General features: G+C 38.6%; 1 protein-coding gene across 6 annotated transcripts in view; it reads left to right on the top strand.

Annotated features, from left to right (window-relative positions):
* The window catches only part of THSD7A (thrombospondin type 1 domain containing 7A), a 293,837-nt gene that overhangs the window by 247,801 nt on the left and 28,298 nt on the right, over positions 1–17,738 (top strand). For 5 of the 6 annotated variants that reach the window (XM_042475198.1, XM_042475201.1, XM_042475202.1 and 2 more), the window contains 5 exons: positions 1,714–1,719; positions 2,994–3,127; positions 5,750–5,903; positions 7,304–7,445; positions 8,413–8,528. In XM_042475198.1, the coding sequence (XP_042331132.1) occupies positions 1,714–1,719; positions 2,994–3,127; positions 5,750–5,903; positions 7,304–7,445; positions 8,413–8,528 (552 nt within the window). The remainder of the gene's footprint in view (positions 1–1,713; positions 1,720–2,993; positions 3,128–5,749; positions 5,904–7,303; positions 7,446–8,412; positions 8,529–17,738) is intronic. The other variant, XM_042475199.1, reaches the window with a different exon arrangement.

Here is a 17,738-nt window from a genome sequence, read left to right as displayed (position 1 = left end):
TAAAATGAACAAACAGTACTTGGTAGCATATAGTTCTAATGTCTTGAACATCAATTATTTTACAAAGGAATTGTTACTTAATAAAGACAGAGGACAAATATTGTCTCAGGTAAATGGACAACAGTATTTAAAAGAACTAAAAAAATCATGCGGGATGTAAAATAGTTTATAGGCAAATCAAGCAATATATTTATTTTAAAATATATCACTCCCATACCTTTACTTACACTCAAAGAATGGGGCAAATCTGCACTAGACCACTAAACCTTAGTCAATAATAGATATATAAACTACTTTACACTAAGAATTTGTTTTAGTTTAGCTAGGCCTCTGACAAGGAAAAAACAAATTTCTACAGAATTATATAATCCCGATTAGATATTTGGTACAATCTTACTTTGATGTTTCTGCAAGACATGTAGCTGTAGCTGGAGATCTATAGCTGGAGAAACTCTTTCTGTTTCCCAGTAGTTGCTCTTTATTTGATACTATTCTACCTCTGTCACCCTTGGAATCTTTTAAAGCACCTGTCTTTGAAGTTTTCTCTGTACTACACAAAAGTGATTGGGGGAAAAGAAAAACACTTACATGCTACAGATACTAAAAGAAATTTACTATCAAAGAAGTTTCTTTGATAGTACAGACCTGTCTGTATCCAGACATCTGTACTGTATCCACTAAAGATAGATGTACAGAGCTGTCTGTACTCAGATGTCTTATTTGTGCTGTAGACACATGTAAATACAATCATGTTGCAGCATGGGCTTAGAATATGTCATTCACCTAAGGAACAAGCTATTCGGAAGGAGAAAGCTTAACATCTGCTTTCAGTGGATGGGGGTGGCTCAATAGCAGCACTTCATGGAAGATGCTTCTGCCCTATCTCCAGGGCTCCCGCCTCCTCTTTATCACAGTTAAGCTCATTCACTGGGGTCCTCCAACCCTCTGTGTAGCATTAGCAGGAACTGGGGAAGGCTGCCATGGGAAGAAAACCAAGAAAATGCATTTACTTCTGCCCAGTTTGTTTCCAACTCATTGACATTTACGATACCAAACATGGAATAAGCATGTTCTGAACTGAAGTGGGGGAAAGATCACTGGAAATGAGGCCTAGAGTCTTTTCTCCTATTATCTTGTTTTCAGAAAGCAAATAAAACTGGTTGTTCCCTCCTGTCCTAAATCAGATGAAAATATAACCTGCCACTAGGAAATTCTAAACAATCAGTGCTATCACGAAACAGAAAATGAGCATTTAATCTTGCCCAGAAAATCCCATGATAAGGTCACCTCACATTCACCATATGTCAGAAACAATTTAAAGGCACACAACAGCAACAATTTCATCCTGAGCTACAAACAAGCATGGTCAGAGCCCACTATATATTTGTAAGAGACCTTTTGCAAGGGAACTTTAAGACAGTCGGGAATCTGTGGTCATCAAGATATTGGACTCCCAGCTTCCAGTAGCTTCATCATCGGGAGAGCCACAAGTTTCCCAACCATGCTTTAAGAAGTGACTTCCTAGAATGTGAATGTCCAAATGAATAAACAAAAGAATTATCTTATATTTTGCAAAGATCATGGCTTCCTGAGAAGATCAGTTTAATGCTTTGAAGCAGTGTGTCTGTTTTTGAATATCACTCTTGCTTCCTAACTATTGTTTTTATTTACCTTTGCTTATGCCCTTGCATTCATGGCCAACTCCTGCCTCAGGCTCAGGTAAGCGTCAGCAAAACAAATGTCCAGCATCCCAGCATGCTTCCAGATACAATTCTCTAATGTGTGCAGTGTTTGCCTTTGCCTGTAACCTGTCCTTGACACTATATGTGTGTTAACTTACAATGCTTTTGTGTATTCAATAATCATGGGCTTCATTGTATCAGCAGTGGTAATGGGAGTCAACATGGATAAAAATACAGAGTAGGTTTTTTTAAAAAATCTCCTAACTATATCTTTGTTGCCACCAGTTATTACAAGGTTTGGCACATAGATGAGAATGATCCACAATAAAGTCAGATGTGTGCTAGCTGTCAGTCCTTCCCGGTCATGTGAGAAGGATGGCAAATGTGTGTGGAGAGTATCTCAACTATTTTACAGAAAGCCTCAGGACTGGCTCAGGATTTTGAGAACTGGTCATCCCCCTCTTTAAACAGACCAAGCTCTCACTCAGCTCTGCCCAGGGGGAGAGTAGGTGAATGACTAGGGCAGCAAGAAAGAAGGAGCAGGTGAGCAGAAGAGAATACGAGGGAAAGAGCAAGTGAAAGTGGTGCTCACTACTACACATACTCAACTTCTCAAGTTGATTTGGGAACACATGAAAATGAAGAGGAGTAGAGGGCCAGGAGTTATGATGGGCTCTTTGAGGAAGCTATGGTCTCAGTTGCTGATGAGGAGATGCAATCCCTGATCAACAATGCAATACCTCCTTTTAGTCCACTGTTGGATCATTCTCCTTATCCAATACAGGCCTATCTTTTTGAGTAAAAACAGCTGTCATTACTGGAATACATAGCATATACCAAATTGCCTCTGATTTCCCACCTGGTTATCAGGTGGTAAAAACCTAGAATCCTAAATCCAATAATTTCTGGTTGTGATGGATAACAGACAACTTAATATATTGTCTGCAGAAAATTCATGGCTTCTTAAATAGCAGAGGTATGTAGCAAGTGGAACTCTGATTTGACTGTGAGTCAGAAAGAAATCAAACAGTCATGTCCTAGCAGAGTTAAAAGTGCACCTGAATGAAGATTGAACAAAAGCAGGCTTTACTGAATGGCTTCAGTTTACACACACACACATTTGCTAATGCTGATTACAAATGCATGATTCCTAACTTTCGCAACAAATGCAATTTTGTCCTTTTGCTTTAACTGCAAGTATGTAAACTCTTTTCTATAGTAAATAAAGGCAACAGTGTTACTACTGATTCCATTTGTTCCAGCTGTGCTTAAACATGGAATAGGATAATCTTTTGTGTGTGCACTTTCCAGGTATATGAGGTGGTCCCGTGCCACAGTGACTGCAGTCAGTACATTGGAGTCCCTGAACCCTGGAGTGTATGCAAAGTGACTAATGTGGACTCAAAGGAGAATTGTGGTGAAGGTGTGGAAACCAGAAAAGTGAGGTGAGCTAAAAACTGTTCACAAAATCATTTTGAACTGAGAAGGAGAATTGAAGAGCAGAACTTGGTACAGTATTAAATCATCCTTATATTAAAGCAGCACTATTTGAAATGTTTCCTTTGTGTACCAGGGAAATTTTGGCCCATTCGATCTTGAACCAACATGTTGGCTTCTAGGAGTGATTTTGGAGGCCTGAGATCATCACTACATTTCTATTGTGTTTTGGCTTAGCCTGCTGTGTAGGCTGGCAAGGGATCTTAAACATGGAAGAGAGATCTTCCTGAAAGACATGGACTATTTTCTTTGTTGTTGTTTTTCTGAACAGAGGCAGAGCTGTGAAAGTTAATTTTTTGACAAATCAGAATCTCATAACCATCCCCTGCCTTTCTAATATGAGTAATGCTAATAGCTACGCGCCCTCCTCTGTGCTGATTGATAACTCAACAGGCCACTGAGGGATCCCTTTATTTATTTCATCAGGCAGTTCCCATTATTATTTGCACTGTTCAAACTTCATAACAATATTAATCATATTGGTTGTTTTTATCTGCATTTAAAAATCTTGCTGCCCTTTTGAGTCTTGTTTTTTTATTATTGTTACTGGTGTTGTTTTTTTTAATTGAAGGTCAGTGTTTCTTTTTTTAAAACTCACTTAAAACAAAAATAATTAAATACGAAACAATGTCACTGTATCAAGTGATGAAACATTCTATGGCAGTGCGAGTACCACTTTACTATGGGCTGAGTATTTTTTTTATTGAAATAGTTATGTAAAGTCCTAAGATAAAGAGGCACTTTGATTTACGTCTTATAGTACCATGGGTATTTCAATACAGAAAGGAACATCTCAGATGGATAAATCCAGGCTTAGGCATACTAAGAGTGGTCCAGTTGAAATAAGGGAACTTGAGTTGGTCAAGTGCTGATAATCTCAGTTGGTCTATGTTGGCTGTGTCTGGATCCAGTCCACTTGAGATTTTATAAGCTGTCTTCTCCAGCTGTCTGCTTGATGGTGGAAATTTACAGCTAGAATGTGCTCAACTAATGTCTAGCCTCTGCTTAAAGAGCTCCATCAAGGAGAATCTCTTAACTTTCTTGAGAATTGGTTCCATTGTTGAATTTATGTTAACATCAAGTTCTTCTAGGTTTACTTAAACAAGGGATGTGTACAGTGCTTTTGCTTATATGCTAGAAGTAACTTCCTAAGTACTTGGAACAGCCACTGTGGTGCAGTAGTTTGAGTTTTGGACTGGGACTCTGGGACACCAGGGTTTTAATCCCCACTGAGGGACCATGGGTAAGTCACCCTCTCACAGCCTTAGAAAAAGGCAATCTCTTCTGAATAAGTCTTGCCAAGAAAAGCATTAATCCCCTCAAAGACTCCATGAGTTGGAAATGACTTGAAGACACACAATGACATCAGTGACAGTAACAATGTAAAGTACTAATATTAGGTTGGATTCAAACTCAGTGATAGTAATAGTGCAACTATTGAAATTAATAAGACTTAAGCTATTTATGGATAAACCTTTCAATGGGTCTGTTGTAAGTATGGCTCAGTATGTCTGGACCCTATTCATTGAATTTAGATGTTTTGGGGCAGGTACTGGGAGCTAGTGCGGTGCAGTGGCTAAAAGATTGAATTGTGACAAAGATTCAGATCAGTATAAGAAATGCCCAATTAAACATTGTATTAAAATGTTGGATTGGTTCCAGATTTAATTAGACTAACCCATTATAATATGGAATGGAGGAAATCACTACGGTACTTCGTGCCAATATGATGCTATCATTTATTTTTGAGTATAAGAAGAAAGAATGAAAGGCTTAGTATTGTCATCCAAGTCCCAATCCATGGAGCTGTGTTCTGTTAACTCTATGGCAGTGTACATGGTTTGCATGGTGAAGATGCCATGTTCAGTCCTCTGCCTCACTAGTTAAAAGATTGGGATGGTAAATGGATGATAGTGATGTGAAGCTAAAACCTTTTCCACAGACCCTGGAAAGTGATAGTCAGTCAGTGTAGACAAAGCTAAACTTGAGAGGCAAATGATACTTCCAGGCAGATTGCTGCTATAGTGTTACAAAAGATACTGTAGAGTTATCCCACCTGTCTTTCTCCAGTGGAATTTCTGTACTAAGAAAACAGGAGAAGCCATGGGACAACACAGAAGATTATAAATGGAAGATAATAATATCTGATTACTCTTCCTCTGTTCCTTCAGTGAGGCTGGGTTATTGCACTATAAAAGTCACGCCATGAATTTGACGTGATAGAATACAGTTCTATATTCAAAAGCTTACTGCAAGCTCATCAAAAGGTTGTTGTAGGATAGAGACTGCTCTTTAAGGTTGCCTGAACCACAGTGTTGCAGATGTTCACTTATTTCATACCTGCATGCAAGAAGAAATAAGTTCACATGGTTTTCACCTTTTGAATAAGATTATGAAAGTTTTTGCACACTCTTTTGTTATTTATTTTGCTTACATTGTAAAATTCTGTGGATATTGATACTGGTTTCTAAACTGTATGTAAAGAACAGTGTTTCTACATCTGTCTTGTTATGAATAACATTTTAAAAATTTGCCCCACATTCATTTTAGTGTACACTTTGGTTTTCCAGATGTATGCAAAACACTATGGATGGTCCTTCAGATGTTGTTGAAGACTACTTATGTGACCAAGAAGAGTTGCCTATCGGTGCTAGAAAATGTACACTGCCTTGTCCAGAGGACTGTGTCATGTCAGAATGGGGCCAGTGGTCTAGATGTTTATTGGTAAGGCAGTTTAGAAATATCCAAAACCCACATTGATGGAACTGAAGGATGTCAGAATGTTCTTACTCAATCCAACCAAAATTCTATCATCTTTATTCCTCCAAGCAGTAGATTGCCTGACACCTCTCAGAATTTCATATAATAATGCCTGTCTTACGCCAGACCAGACATTTTTGCCCATCTAGATCACTAAGGTTGGGAAAGCTAGGACTGCACACCAGTAATCTCCAAAGAGATTGATAGGAGAGTGGGGAGAGATGCCTTTATACCCTCCTCATGCTGTTTGTGGAGATTGCGAAGCATCACTTGCTTCTGGATGGATAGGATAGAGAGAAGGCTATAACCATCTCCCAGGGAGCCCAACCAGCATAATCAGTAGTAGTTATGCACATGCGTATGCATATCCAGTAGTAACAGAGAAGAAGCAGTTTCCATCAGCCAAGGGAAGGGGACATGTGTCAGTAGTGGGAAAGCACCAAGGCTAATCAACATGTATCCAGGATCACATGAGGCCGATAGCCTGTGTCCCCTAGTTTTAAGTGGAGACAGCAGTGATTGATCCTTGGATTACCTTCATCAGGGCTTTTAAAACTTGTAGTCCTGTGGGAGGGGGGAGGGGGGGTTCTATGAATCAAGTAAAAAGGGGGAACCTTCAATTTCTTTCCTATTTCAAAAATAGTGTCAAAGAGCATTTTTTTCCTGGGGAAGGATCTTATAGGTTTCATCAGAAGGGGTCTGATCCAACAAAAAAGAAAATAACAACTGATTGATATGCAAAATGTGTGCCCTGACATGGAATTATGGTTTCCTCCTTAATAAAAGCCATTCTATGGTCGTGTTGGGGCAGGGAGAAGGAAAACAGTGAATGTAGGGGGAGAGCTCTCTACCTCTGTTTAAAGATTTTCGGTATAATTTAAAAAGGACCTCAAGATTCACCTTGTTGAAATTGTTCAACACTTGAGAAACCCATTTCTTGTTTGGGTTTTATTTTTGCTAGGTCTTTGGTTATTTTTGCTAGGTCTTCAGATATACATTCTATCTCTTGTTAGCTATTGAAATCAGCAGGACTTAAATTAATCATGGCTCATCTAAATATTATCATATTTAGTGATTTTACTACAAGCATAGCTAAGATCCAGCCTTATTTATTTTCCAATAATTGTATTTCTTTAAAATACATTTTACAGTATATTGTATATTTATTCTATTTATTCTGCGTGTATTTTACTTCCACTGTGACAGGTTAATCTTAAAAGAAAGTTAGTAGCCTGAGATTACTGTCTGAGTGGAAATTTCATCTCCCTTAATTTATTCCAGTACTTTAACCACCACACTGCACAGGGCTAAGGATGGTAGATAATATATATCAAAATAAAATAATCTGTGGTTTCCTTTCTCAGCCATGTAATGGAAGCAGTGTGAGGGAACGGAGAGCAGAAGTTATGAGGCAACCTCAAGAAGGAAAGGCCTGCCCTCCAGCTGTGGAGACAGAAACTTGCAGTCTGAACAAAAATTGTTACCACTATGAATACAATGTGACAGGTACTCATTTTACTTAAAGATGACTAGGCTGTAAATGAGTAGTGCACTTGAATACTTGTGTTCAGAGTTTTAGCCAGACAACCGCTCCCTATTTCTGGGTGCTTGATCCTATCCTCCATTTCGGTTCCCTCACCTCCCCAACATTCATCTAGCATTCTATTGTCACTGAGCATGCTCACTCCTCATTGGGATAACTGGATTGCCCAGTTTAGGGGAACAAATCTGCACACTTCATGGTTCTTCCAAGCCTGCCTCCTTTGCATCTATGATGCAATTTTGGCTGTGGAGGTGCTTGCAGGTTTGAGGCAACCTTGTGATGTCTGTATGTTCTGGGCTCCAGCTCCAGGTTTTGGACCACAGCATCCATAAGTTCCAAACAGCATGACAAATAGTCAAAGGTTGTGGGAATTATAATCCAACATTTCTGGGAGTGCACAAGATTGTTTAAATGTAGTGCAAACCTTTTCATTCCATTAATTTTTATGTTTTAGAACGGTCATTTAGGCTTTTCATGCTAAGAATGCAGAAAACCCCACTGAACACAGTTGAACTTACTTTTAAGTAAACATGCAGAAGATTGTTCTTGTGGTCTACAATTCTGTGGACACCTTGGTTACAAGTAGACCTGACTGAACTCAGTTGGGACTTGAACTCTGTTACAGTTATTTACCTAAATTCAATTACTAGTCCCAATTAGAACAGATTTATGTGTCAGTTTACCAAGTTTCCCTTGATTCAATGGGTCTTCTCTAGTTGGGACTAGCAATTGGATTTAGTCTGTTGGTTGTTGGTTGTGGTTTCTCAGCAGGCTGATATGAGAAGATAATTGTAATTTATTTTTTATTTTGAATGGATGGAATAAAGGATTAATTTGGAAGATTACATTTTCATGTATCGTGGGTCTAATCTAGTGAAGGAAAGCCTCTGTTACTAGCTTCCAGTTCTATTTTGTTTCCTTTCCTTCTAGACTGGAGTACATGTCAGCTAAGTGAGAAAGCTGTCTGTGGTAATGGGATCAAAACAAGAATGCTTGATTGTGTTCGTAGTGATGGCAAGTCAGTTGACCTGAGGTACTGTGAAGAGGTAGGTGGATGCTTTTTCATGTTTCTAGCTTTGCTGAAAAAAATACACACCATCCTTAACCACTTTTGTTCAGACCAAGTCAACTGCTGCCTTGCAGCATCATGAGTCCTCTGACAGATGTTTCCCAGTGCTATTCAAGGACCGTTAAGTACCTCATAAATGAGCCTGTGCAACAATCAGTGATATTTGTCATTTAATTTCTTCCGTTTGCTTAAGTGTGCAACCACAAAGGTATGCTAATTTTTCTTTTATCTCCTGAAAGTAATGGTTTGGGAACAATAAGCAATCAAGGTGAATAAGTATAATAAATCTTAATCAGAATGTTAATCATCATTCTAATTGGAAGTGATTCCTTTGTAGTGCCTTGGACATCTGCCAGCATCATTTGAGTTAGTATGTCCTTCTAATTTTCCTAGCACATTGAGTTCATACCAGTTTTTCAGGCTCAGATTGTTAAAGTAAGGTATCCCTGTAATAATATTGGAGAGGGGAAAACTATATGATTGACAAAGAAGTACAGTGTTTTACATTAAGTGTGCCTGGAAAATGAATCCTTACCTAGCGGATGATTTTATTTCTGTTTATTTGCATTGTATCAATGCGAATTATCTGCTATGAGTCCTTCTCAGTTTTGCTGATTTTATATGTAATGGTCATCTTAACTCTCTCTTTTTATATTTAATTGATATTTTTAAATGGTTGCATGTGTTTAGTTATACAGTCAGCCCTCTGTATTATGGATTCAAAAATCCATGTTCAAAATATTTAAAAATACATACATTTCAAAACCAAACCTTGGTTTTGCCATTTTATATAAGGTACATCATTTTACTATGTCATTGTATTTAATGGAACATGAGTATATTGGTATCCACGGGGGGTACTGGAACCAAACTCCAGTGGATACCAGGGCTCACTGTATATGCATTTTAATCTATGTGTGTAACCCTCCTCAAGCCTAAAGGAGAAGTGGATGAGAAATAATAATAACAATTAGTAGTTGTAATAAAAATAGTAGCAATAGTATTGCTGATGCTGTTGTTTTTGTGCAGCTGTTGTTTCAGTAGTCCGTGAGTTTGTTAGTGGACAACAGAAGAATCAGTTATCTTAGGCCATTACACAGGGTATAAAGTATGCTGCTTGCGCATACTAGGGTTAGAAAGGGCGTCACTTCCTGATGCCCACTAATGCTAATACGCACACAAAATGGCGGTGCCCGTTCCACACAAGGGCTGCCATCTTTACGTAGCGGATGTGCTGTGTCCGCACGTCGTGTGGCGCATGTGACACTGCAAGTGCGCCATTGGCGCCTTGCGGTGTCATATCTGCGCCGCGGAAAGAAGCACTATTTTGGGGCTTCGTTTTGCTCTGCGAGGGAGCCGCACAGTTTGGCTGCTGCGGCTCCCTCGCGAGCAACCGGCGCGGGCGCGAGACCACCCGTTTTGGGCAGTCTGTAACGCGTCTTAGAGTATTTTATAATTACGCGATGTGCCGAGGACAACAAACCATGGCCCAGAACGATACAGTTTTTCAATCACTTGGAGGAAGAAGAAGACAGACAAGGATCCAGTAGCAATAGCACGCAATAGCAAGTACATTTCTATACCTCTTATCAGTACACTTAAGCACTCCCTAAGTGGTTTACAATGTATAAGCTAATTGCCCCCAACGTGCTCATTTTAGAGACCTTGGAAGGATGCCAGGTTGAGTCGACCCTGAGCCCCTGGCTGTTACTAACTCATGTTCTTGTGGTTTGTGAGTGAGCGGATGCATTACCATTATGCTCCAGGGAACAATACACTGGTAACTGAAGAATGCAGGGGTAGCTGTGCTCATCATAAAACAAAATCCAAGATATACATTGTTGTGATAGTTTTATTAGGCCATCCATAAGGCATAAATGGATTGTACCAGCTTTTGAAGTCCACATTAGGCAAAGATGGTGAAAAAAATTATGTAAGGGGAAGAAAGCAAGCATTCTTAGGCTTCAGTCCAGCATCCCCTCATTGTTAATATGTGCTTTCAAAACATTTCTGACTTATGGCAACCCTAAGGGGAAGCTTGTTGTTTTTGTCAGCTGCCTCAGAGTTCACTTTGACTCATGAAATCCCACAAATGAGACACCTGCAAGCCCCTCTGCTCTCAACTGTTTGCTCAGGTCTTGCAGGCTCAGGACCATGGTTTCCTTGATTAAGGCTATTCACTCTGTTGTGTAGGTCTTTCCTACATTATATTTTATCTATTCCTCTGTTAATTGTTATTACTTTTAGGCCTGTTACAGACAGCCAAATAAAGCTGCTTCGAGTCACAGTGGAGGTATGGTGTTTCAATGATGCATGCGTCCTAAGAGTCAGGGCCACCACCAAAGTCATGCTCCAGTCTTAGGGCTGGAGCGTGGCTTTGGTGTGACTTCTGGACTCTTAGGACGCATGCATCATTAAAACACCATACCTCCACTGTGACTCGAAGCAGCTTTATTTTGGCTGTCTGTAACAGGCCTTAGAGTGTACGCCTCGGGCAGGCTTTTATATATTCCTTAATTTTACTAATTTTGTACAGCACAGTGTATAATTACAGCACTTTAGAAATAAAGTTTAATAATAATAATAATAATAGTCTTCCTTTCTTTCTACCACCCTTCATCTCTCCCAGCATTATAGTCTTTTCTAGTGAGTCCTGCCTTCTCATGACAAGTCCAAAATATGACACCTCAGTGTAATCATCTTGGCTTCCAGGGAGGTTGAGGTTTGATCTTCTCTAAGGCCCATCTGTTTGTCCTTTCATCCACACTATCCTCAGCACTCTTCTCCAGTACCACATCTAAGATGATTTTTTTTTCTTTCTATCGGTTTTCTTCACTGTCCAGCTCTCACATTCACACATAGTTGTGGGAAATATGATAGCTTGGTTGATCCTGACCTTGGTGTTATATCTTCACACTTCAGTATCTTGTCTAGTTCTTTCATAGCTATCTTTCTCAATCCTAGGGGTTTTTTTTTCTCCAGATTTCTTGACTATAATCCCCATTCTGATCAATATCACAGTGTTTTCTTGGCAAGTTTTGTTCAGAGGGGATTTGCCCTTGCCTTCCTTTGAGGCTGAGAGGATGTGACTTGCCCAGCGGATTTGCATGGCTGAGTGGGGATTTGAACCCTGATCTCCTGAATTGTAGTCCAACACCCAAATCATTACTCCACCACGTAGTGTAAATATCTATATACACCAACAATCCACAAACCCTCAGACAGAATATTGTATCAATGACAGTTACCATTTCAAAATGTGCAACTGCAGTGCACAGTAAAGAAAATTGAAACTGCAGTACACAATCACAAAATACAGTATTTTTCTATGTGCAACTCGATTTCTGCTAATATTTGCATAATAGTTCTGTTGTGCTATGGCACATAATCTGCCTCACATGTAGTACGATTTATGCTTATGCATGTATAGGATGTGGTGTGAAAAATAGTACCAAAACCCCCAATATAGTGTATCTATAACTAAGTGGATATCCCAAATGTTGTTAAAGAAAACCCTTTAAAGTGAACTAAGTGAGAAGTTTGTCAATGGGTGCAGCCGTTCCCCTTTCAGCTTGGTCTGTGCTGATACAAACCTACTAAACCTACAGAATATTTGGTCAGGGTGGGATGCGGACTAGAAGGGAGAGAAAAAGAACTGCAGACAGTTATTTCCTTCTTTATGAATGAAATGCTTAACAATGATTGGTTTCCCATTACTCCAAGAATCAATTTACATTTTAAAGTATCATGCAGAAACAAAATGTCTTTGGATGTTTGCCACTGATTTCAATTGGACTTAATTGTAGCTGTATGCATGCATATGTATGCATGTATGATTATGGCTCCAAATGGAAGGTGGCAATAGGGTTCTATTGGATTATATTGCTTGCTTAATGAGACATGATATCAAGTGTGTCTCTTGACATGAACATTTGAGAAGCATGAATACCTTTGTTGAAATAGTATGTAATCATGGATTTAATCAGTGGAAAGGCAGAATAGTCCCTTACCTTCTATCAAATGAAACAGCTTTTACACCAACTGCTACATCAGAGGGAACTGAGCCTTTCTACCTTTCCAAAATTGTCATGTAACATTTGGCTTTATCTTCCACATTTCTTTTTTGGCTGGTTCCATTTTATTTTATCCTGCCTATAATGTAAGCAAAGAATATAAAATTATTCTTTTAGGAACTGTTCCTGGCTGCCCTGCTTGTTCAAGACAGAGCACAATGTAAATGGTGCTGCCAGATTCTTTGGCAACTATTACATATTGTGAATTTATGAACAGTGAGTCTTAACTATATGCAGGGATCTCACCTCTGAAAGCCCTGTGCGGATTTCTGCTCAGCAGCTTTTTTTCTTTTATGGGTGTGGGGAAATTTTGGTCTTACACCTCCCATCATGACCTGTTCCTCCAGTCATGTTTCAAGCTAGTTCAAGCTAACTAGGGCTAGTGCAAATTGGATTTTAACATCAGGAGGACTGCAGGTTTCCCAGCTCATCCCCACTGAGATATCACGATACAGATTGAGTCTTCCTTATGTGCAATGCTTGGGACCAGAAATATTTTGGATTTTGGATGTTTTTGAATTTTGGAATACCTGTATTTATATATACATTCTCTATCTTGGAGATGGGACCCAGGTCTAAAGACAAACTTCATTTATGTTTCATATATGCCTTATGCATGTAGCCTGAGTGTAATTTTATATAGTATTTAAAAAATTTTTTTTACATGAAACAAAGTTTGTGTACATTGAACCATCGAAGAGCAAAACTGCCACTATCTCAGCCATGCATGAAAAAGTTTTGGGTTTTGGAATATTTCAGATTTTGGAATTCTGAGTAAGGGAGACTCAACCTGTATCCTTTTGTCAGACAGCCAGGTGGAGAACTATTGGCTTCAGAATTGCCAGCTTAGTATATGTCTTTATCTGTTCATGGCTTTGTCATCTCAAAACACCACATGCAGAAGAGCATGGTCAAATATAAAACATAACAGCCCTATTGGCTAGTGTACAGAATACTTGGTGAAGCTGCTTTGGTCACACAAATCCATGATAAATGCAAGTGAAGGAAACTTTGATTTGAACAGAAAGATTTTTACTGCTCACCTGAATGCCTGCACAGAAAGGCTATGTGCATATCAATGGGAAAGGAGTGGTAAGTGGTAAGATCAGTGCTAAGATCTCTCCTTCATGCGGACATGACAGATCTTGAAGGAGTGTACTAAAGAAAATAAGGAACCCTGACATAGATCTTTGAGTCGAGATAGGATTATTTGGGTGAAGATAGTTATTCATATAGCTTATCCCAAACTATTTAAGGCTTTTAGCACATGCTAGGTTGCAAGGTAGTGATTGTGGTCATAAGGAGGGGGTGCAAATAGAATGTAAAACATTATATTTGTCCCAAGTACCATTCCTCCTCTATAAGAGAGAGTGAAAGAGTGAAAGACTGATGATACATTGTGAGGATGATGGGGAAATGTCTAAATATACCAGTAAAACAAATAATCAATGTAGTGAGGAGCAGAATAATAAGCTACTCAGATAATATTCAAATAAAATAATAAACTACTTTATTTTATTTTTAAAATGAAAGAATAGCCTGCTGACAAGTCTTAACAATGTAGTGCTTGTCTGTAACAGACAAGGACACAGGAAGGAAGTGGCTCAGAAAGACTGGTGACTGACTGATCTGGGAACTGTGTCTTATAAAACCTATTTATCGGATTAACAGGAGAGTGACATTGCTAAGCGTCAAAGGTGTTCTCACTGAAGGAGAGCGAAAGTGAACTCTAAACTTTCATATGATCAAAAGGAGTTCATTGTGCTGCAAACCTGAAAGTCTGAAAACCAAATAGATACATGTGCATCAACCTGATTTGCTTGCCAGTTTTGTGTGTATTGTATGCGATGCAAACCCACTTTTCTTACCTTTTAAGGATCAGTGGTACAAAGCACAGTGCAGAAATAATCCAGTTTGAGCACTTTAACTGCTCTGGCTTAGTGCTAGGAAATTCTGGGAACTATAGTTTATTGGGGTACCAGAGCTCTCTGATAGAGAAGGCTAAATGTTTTACAAAACTACTGTTCCCAGAATTCTCTAGCATTGAGCCAGGGCAGTTAAAATGGTCTCAAACTGGATTATTTCTGCAGTGTGCTTTGGACCAGTGTGATAATGATTCTCATGTGTATTTTTTTTTTAAATGTGTCTAACTTATATCTAACAAAATAATACAAAAAATGGGTTGGAGATAGTCATAAGATAGTTATGCTTTGTTGTTGTTATGTGCCTCCAAGTCATTTCCCACTTATGGCAGCCCCATGGTGAACCTATTATTGGGTTTTCTTGGCAAGATTTGTTCAGAGTAGGCTTGCCGTGGTCTTTCTCTGAGGCTAGGTTTCCATGGCTGAGTGGGAAATCAAACCCTGCTCTCCAGAGCTGTCCAGCACTCAGACCACTACACCACACTTACCTTATAGAACCACTGAAGTAAGTGAGCCTTCAGAAAGACTTCTGCCACACTAGAGAGTTAATGCAGTTTGACACTGCATTAACTGTAATAGCTCCATCCTGTGGAATCCTTGGATTTGTAGTTTGTTGTGGCACCAGAGCTCTCTGACAGAGAAAGCTAAATATGTCACAAAACTACAAATTCCAAAATTCCATGGCATGTTACTTAAAATGGCTTCAAACTGCATTAATTCTGCAATGTCAATGTAGCCTAAAGGTGCACCTACGTTGTAGAATTAATGCAGTTTGATACCACCTTAAGTGCTGTAGCTCAGTCTTAGGGGATCCTTGGATTTGTATTTATAAGGTTTTTAATCTTCTCTGCCAAATTGTATTGATGACTCACAAAGCTACACATCCTAGGATTCTGTCAGATGGAGCCATGACAGCCAAAGTGGTGTCAAACTGCATTATTTCTGTAGTGTAAATGTGCTATAAGTTGTGTTGATTTTAGTACAAGCACCATTTTGCCACCCACCGCAGTCAACAAAACATCTTGGGCTGATGCTTATCCAATCCATTTTAGATCTGAAGTGTAAATATATATCAATAGTCCCTCAGGTGTATAGGTTTATATTCCATTTGTCTGACATAAGATGGATGAATAAGCAGTTCAACAGAGTCCTTTTTACCTTTTGCTATTCTTTGCCTACCTACTATGTATCTGGTTGCTAATTTTTGAAATACAGTGATCAAAGCATATTGTTTTCCAGAACAGTATGTTTGCACTATGTTGTTCTCCCTAGCCAGTTAATTAAATGCACTGTGTTCGTTTTTTTTAATTTTTAAAGTATTATTTATTTTTTTATTCTGTGTAATAACATGTTTATTTCCATACTGAACAGAAATTTACAAATGCTGTGTTTTATGGAATGAGCTATATTTTAAGACGACAGAAAAATCTTGTAAAAGATAAAATTGTATTTTAATGGCAGGCTGTTAAACCTTGTGTCTTAATGTTTTAATATTTTTGAAAGTACGGGTTATAGATTCTTATGAGAATACCTTTTTAATCCTAGAATCTTAATCATTACTCAAGGATAGCAAAGAGAATGGCCCAGAATATATCATGATACAACAGCAATACTCATCTAACATTCCTTCTACATCTAAGTTGTGCTTTCTCTTAGAGAAAAATACATTGTAATGTTCTTTTCAAAGCATCAACATCTATAGCTCAGTTTTCATCTGCAGAAGAACAGACTTCATTATGATAATCTCATTCTGCATTAAACCTTGAAACTATCCCCTACTAAAATTCAGTTAATTGGGTTTTTTAAATTATAATTCCAAGAAAACACTAAAGACATTATTTTCTACTGTAATATGATTTTAAAAAACCCTTCATCTACTTGGACAGGACATTTAAACCCTTTTCTTCTAGGTTCATGTTTTATTACAGAATTCAGATAAAACTAGGCCTCCAGGAGAGTCATGTTACAACATTGTCATCTGAAGAGTTATAAACAATGTTCCTGAGTTTCATCCACTAACAGTTTTTTAAGAGTAAAAAAAAGATTATTGGGACAAAAATTGTCCCAAGAAATCCATTATTTTTTGATATGTGGAAAGGTGGGTTTTTTTGTCCATAGCATTGAGCCATGGCAGTTAAAATGGCATCAAACTGCATTAATTGCTAATGTAATATTATGAGACAATGAACGCTCCATGATGATTTTTCTAGTGGAAATGATGCTGAGAAGTAGGTATTGTGGTTGTCAATAGGCTGGCAGCATGAGGGCAAGCGGATTTGACTTTCTCATTTAGGAAATCCAGAAGTTCCTCATAGTAGTCATCTGTGTCCTCACACTATAGGTTTTGGACCTGTGCAGAGACTCAGTTTGGAAAGTTTTAAAGCTGAGAAGCTTTGGCAGGTAACTAACACCCCATTCATACAGCATGAATTGACTAGCTGCCAAGCTACTCTCATTGTCCATTTCTTTTTGTCTGCTGTCAGAGCCACCATCAGTTTGTTTCTCCACTGAGTACCTCCCCTCTTGATAGAGGCTATGGAATTTAATTTATTTCTTTCTCTTTGGTTTCCCAAAGCAACCTGTTCTTAACCTTGAGCCTTACAGGTATGCCTCAATATTCTGGAATTATCACCGGATCAGAAAATATCCCAGAAGTCACTCGGTGCAAATTGTGTTTTTTCACCTGGATAAAGGTGAATTAGCTTAGTATTATTCTTCAGGTACACAGGGTAGTGTGATCATTGTAACTTGTTACTGAATATGTGTATCTACTTTCAGTCTCCTAATAATGCATAGTGTGTGATCTCACTCCATTTCAGTCCATTTGCTAAATAAGCTTCCGCAACACATTTATTGCTGCCAGGCATAATTAATTGCCAGAGCATGTTTTCCCTGTGCCTCATTGTTTATAAGAGCATCTCAAAGAACAGTGGAACACTGGTAGATCTCTGCTGGGTGCAGAAATTAACACATCACAAAACTTTACTTCTCATTTCCTCGAGGTCTTTGAAATTCAAATCACCAAAATTCAGGAGAGACCTCGTGCTGCTTAAAATACCCAGAAGCTTATTGTTGTTCATTTACCTACATTAACAAAACAGAAGTGTTCTAAGCCAAGCTTTCTATCTGCCATTCTAAACCTCATGTATATATAAGCAGCTATATCAGCATGTGAGCTTTGTTTTCTTGCTA

Source organism: Sceloporus undulatus, chromosome 6, assembly GCF_019175285.1.
Source record: "Sceloporus undulatus isolate JIND9_A2432 ecotype Alabama chromosome 6, SceUnd_v1.1, whole genome shotgun sequence".
NCBI classification, from domain to species: domain Eukaryota; kingdom Metazoa; phylum Chordata; class Lepidosauria; order Squamata; family Phrynosomatidae; genus Sceloporus; species Sceloporus undulatus.
This window is presented reverse-complemented; position numbering and strand designations above follow the sequence as displayed.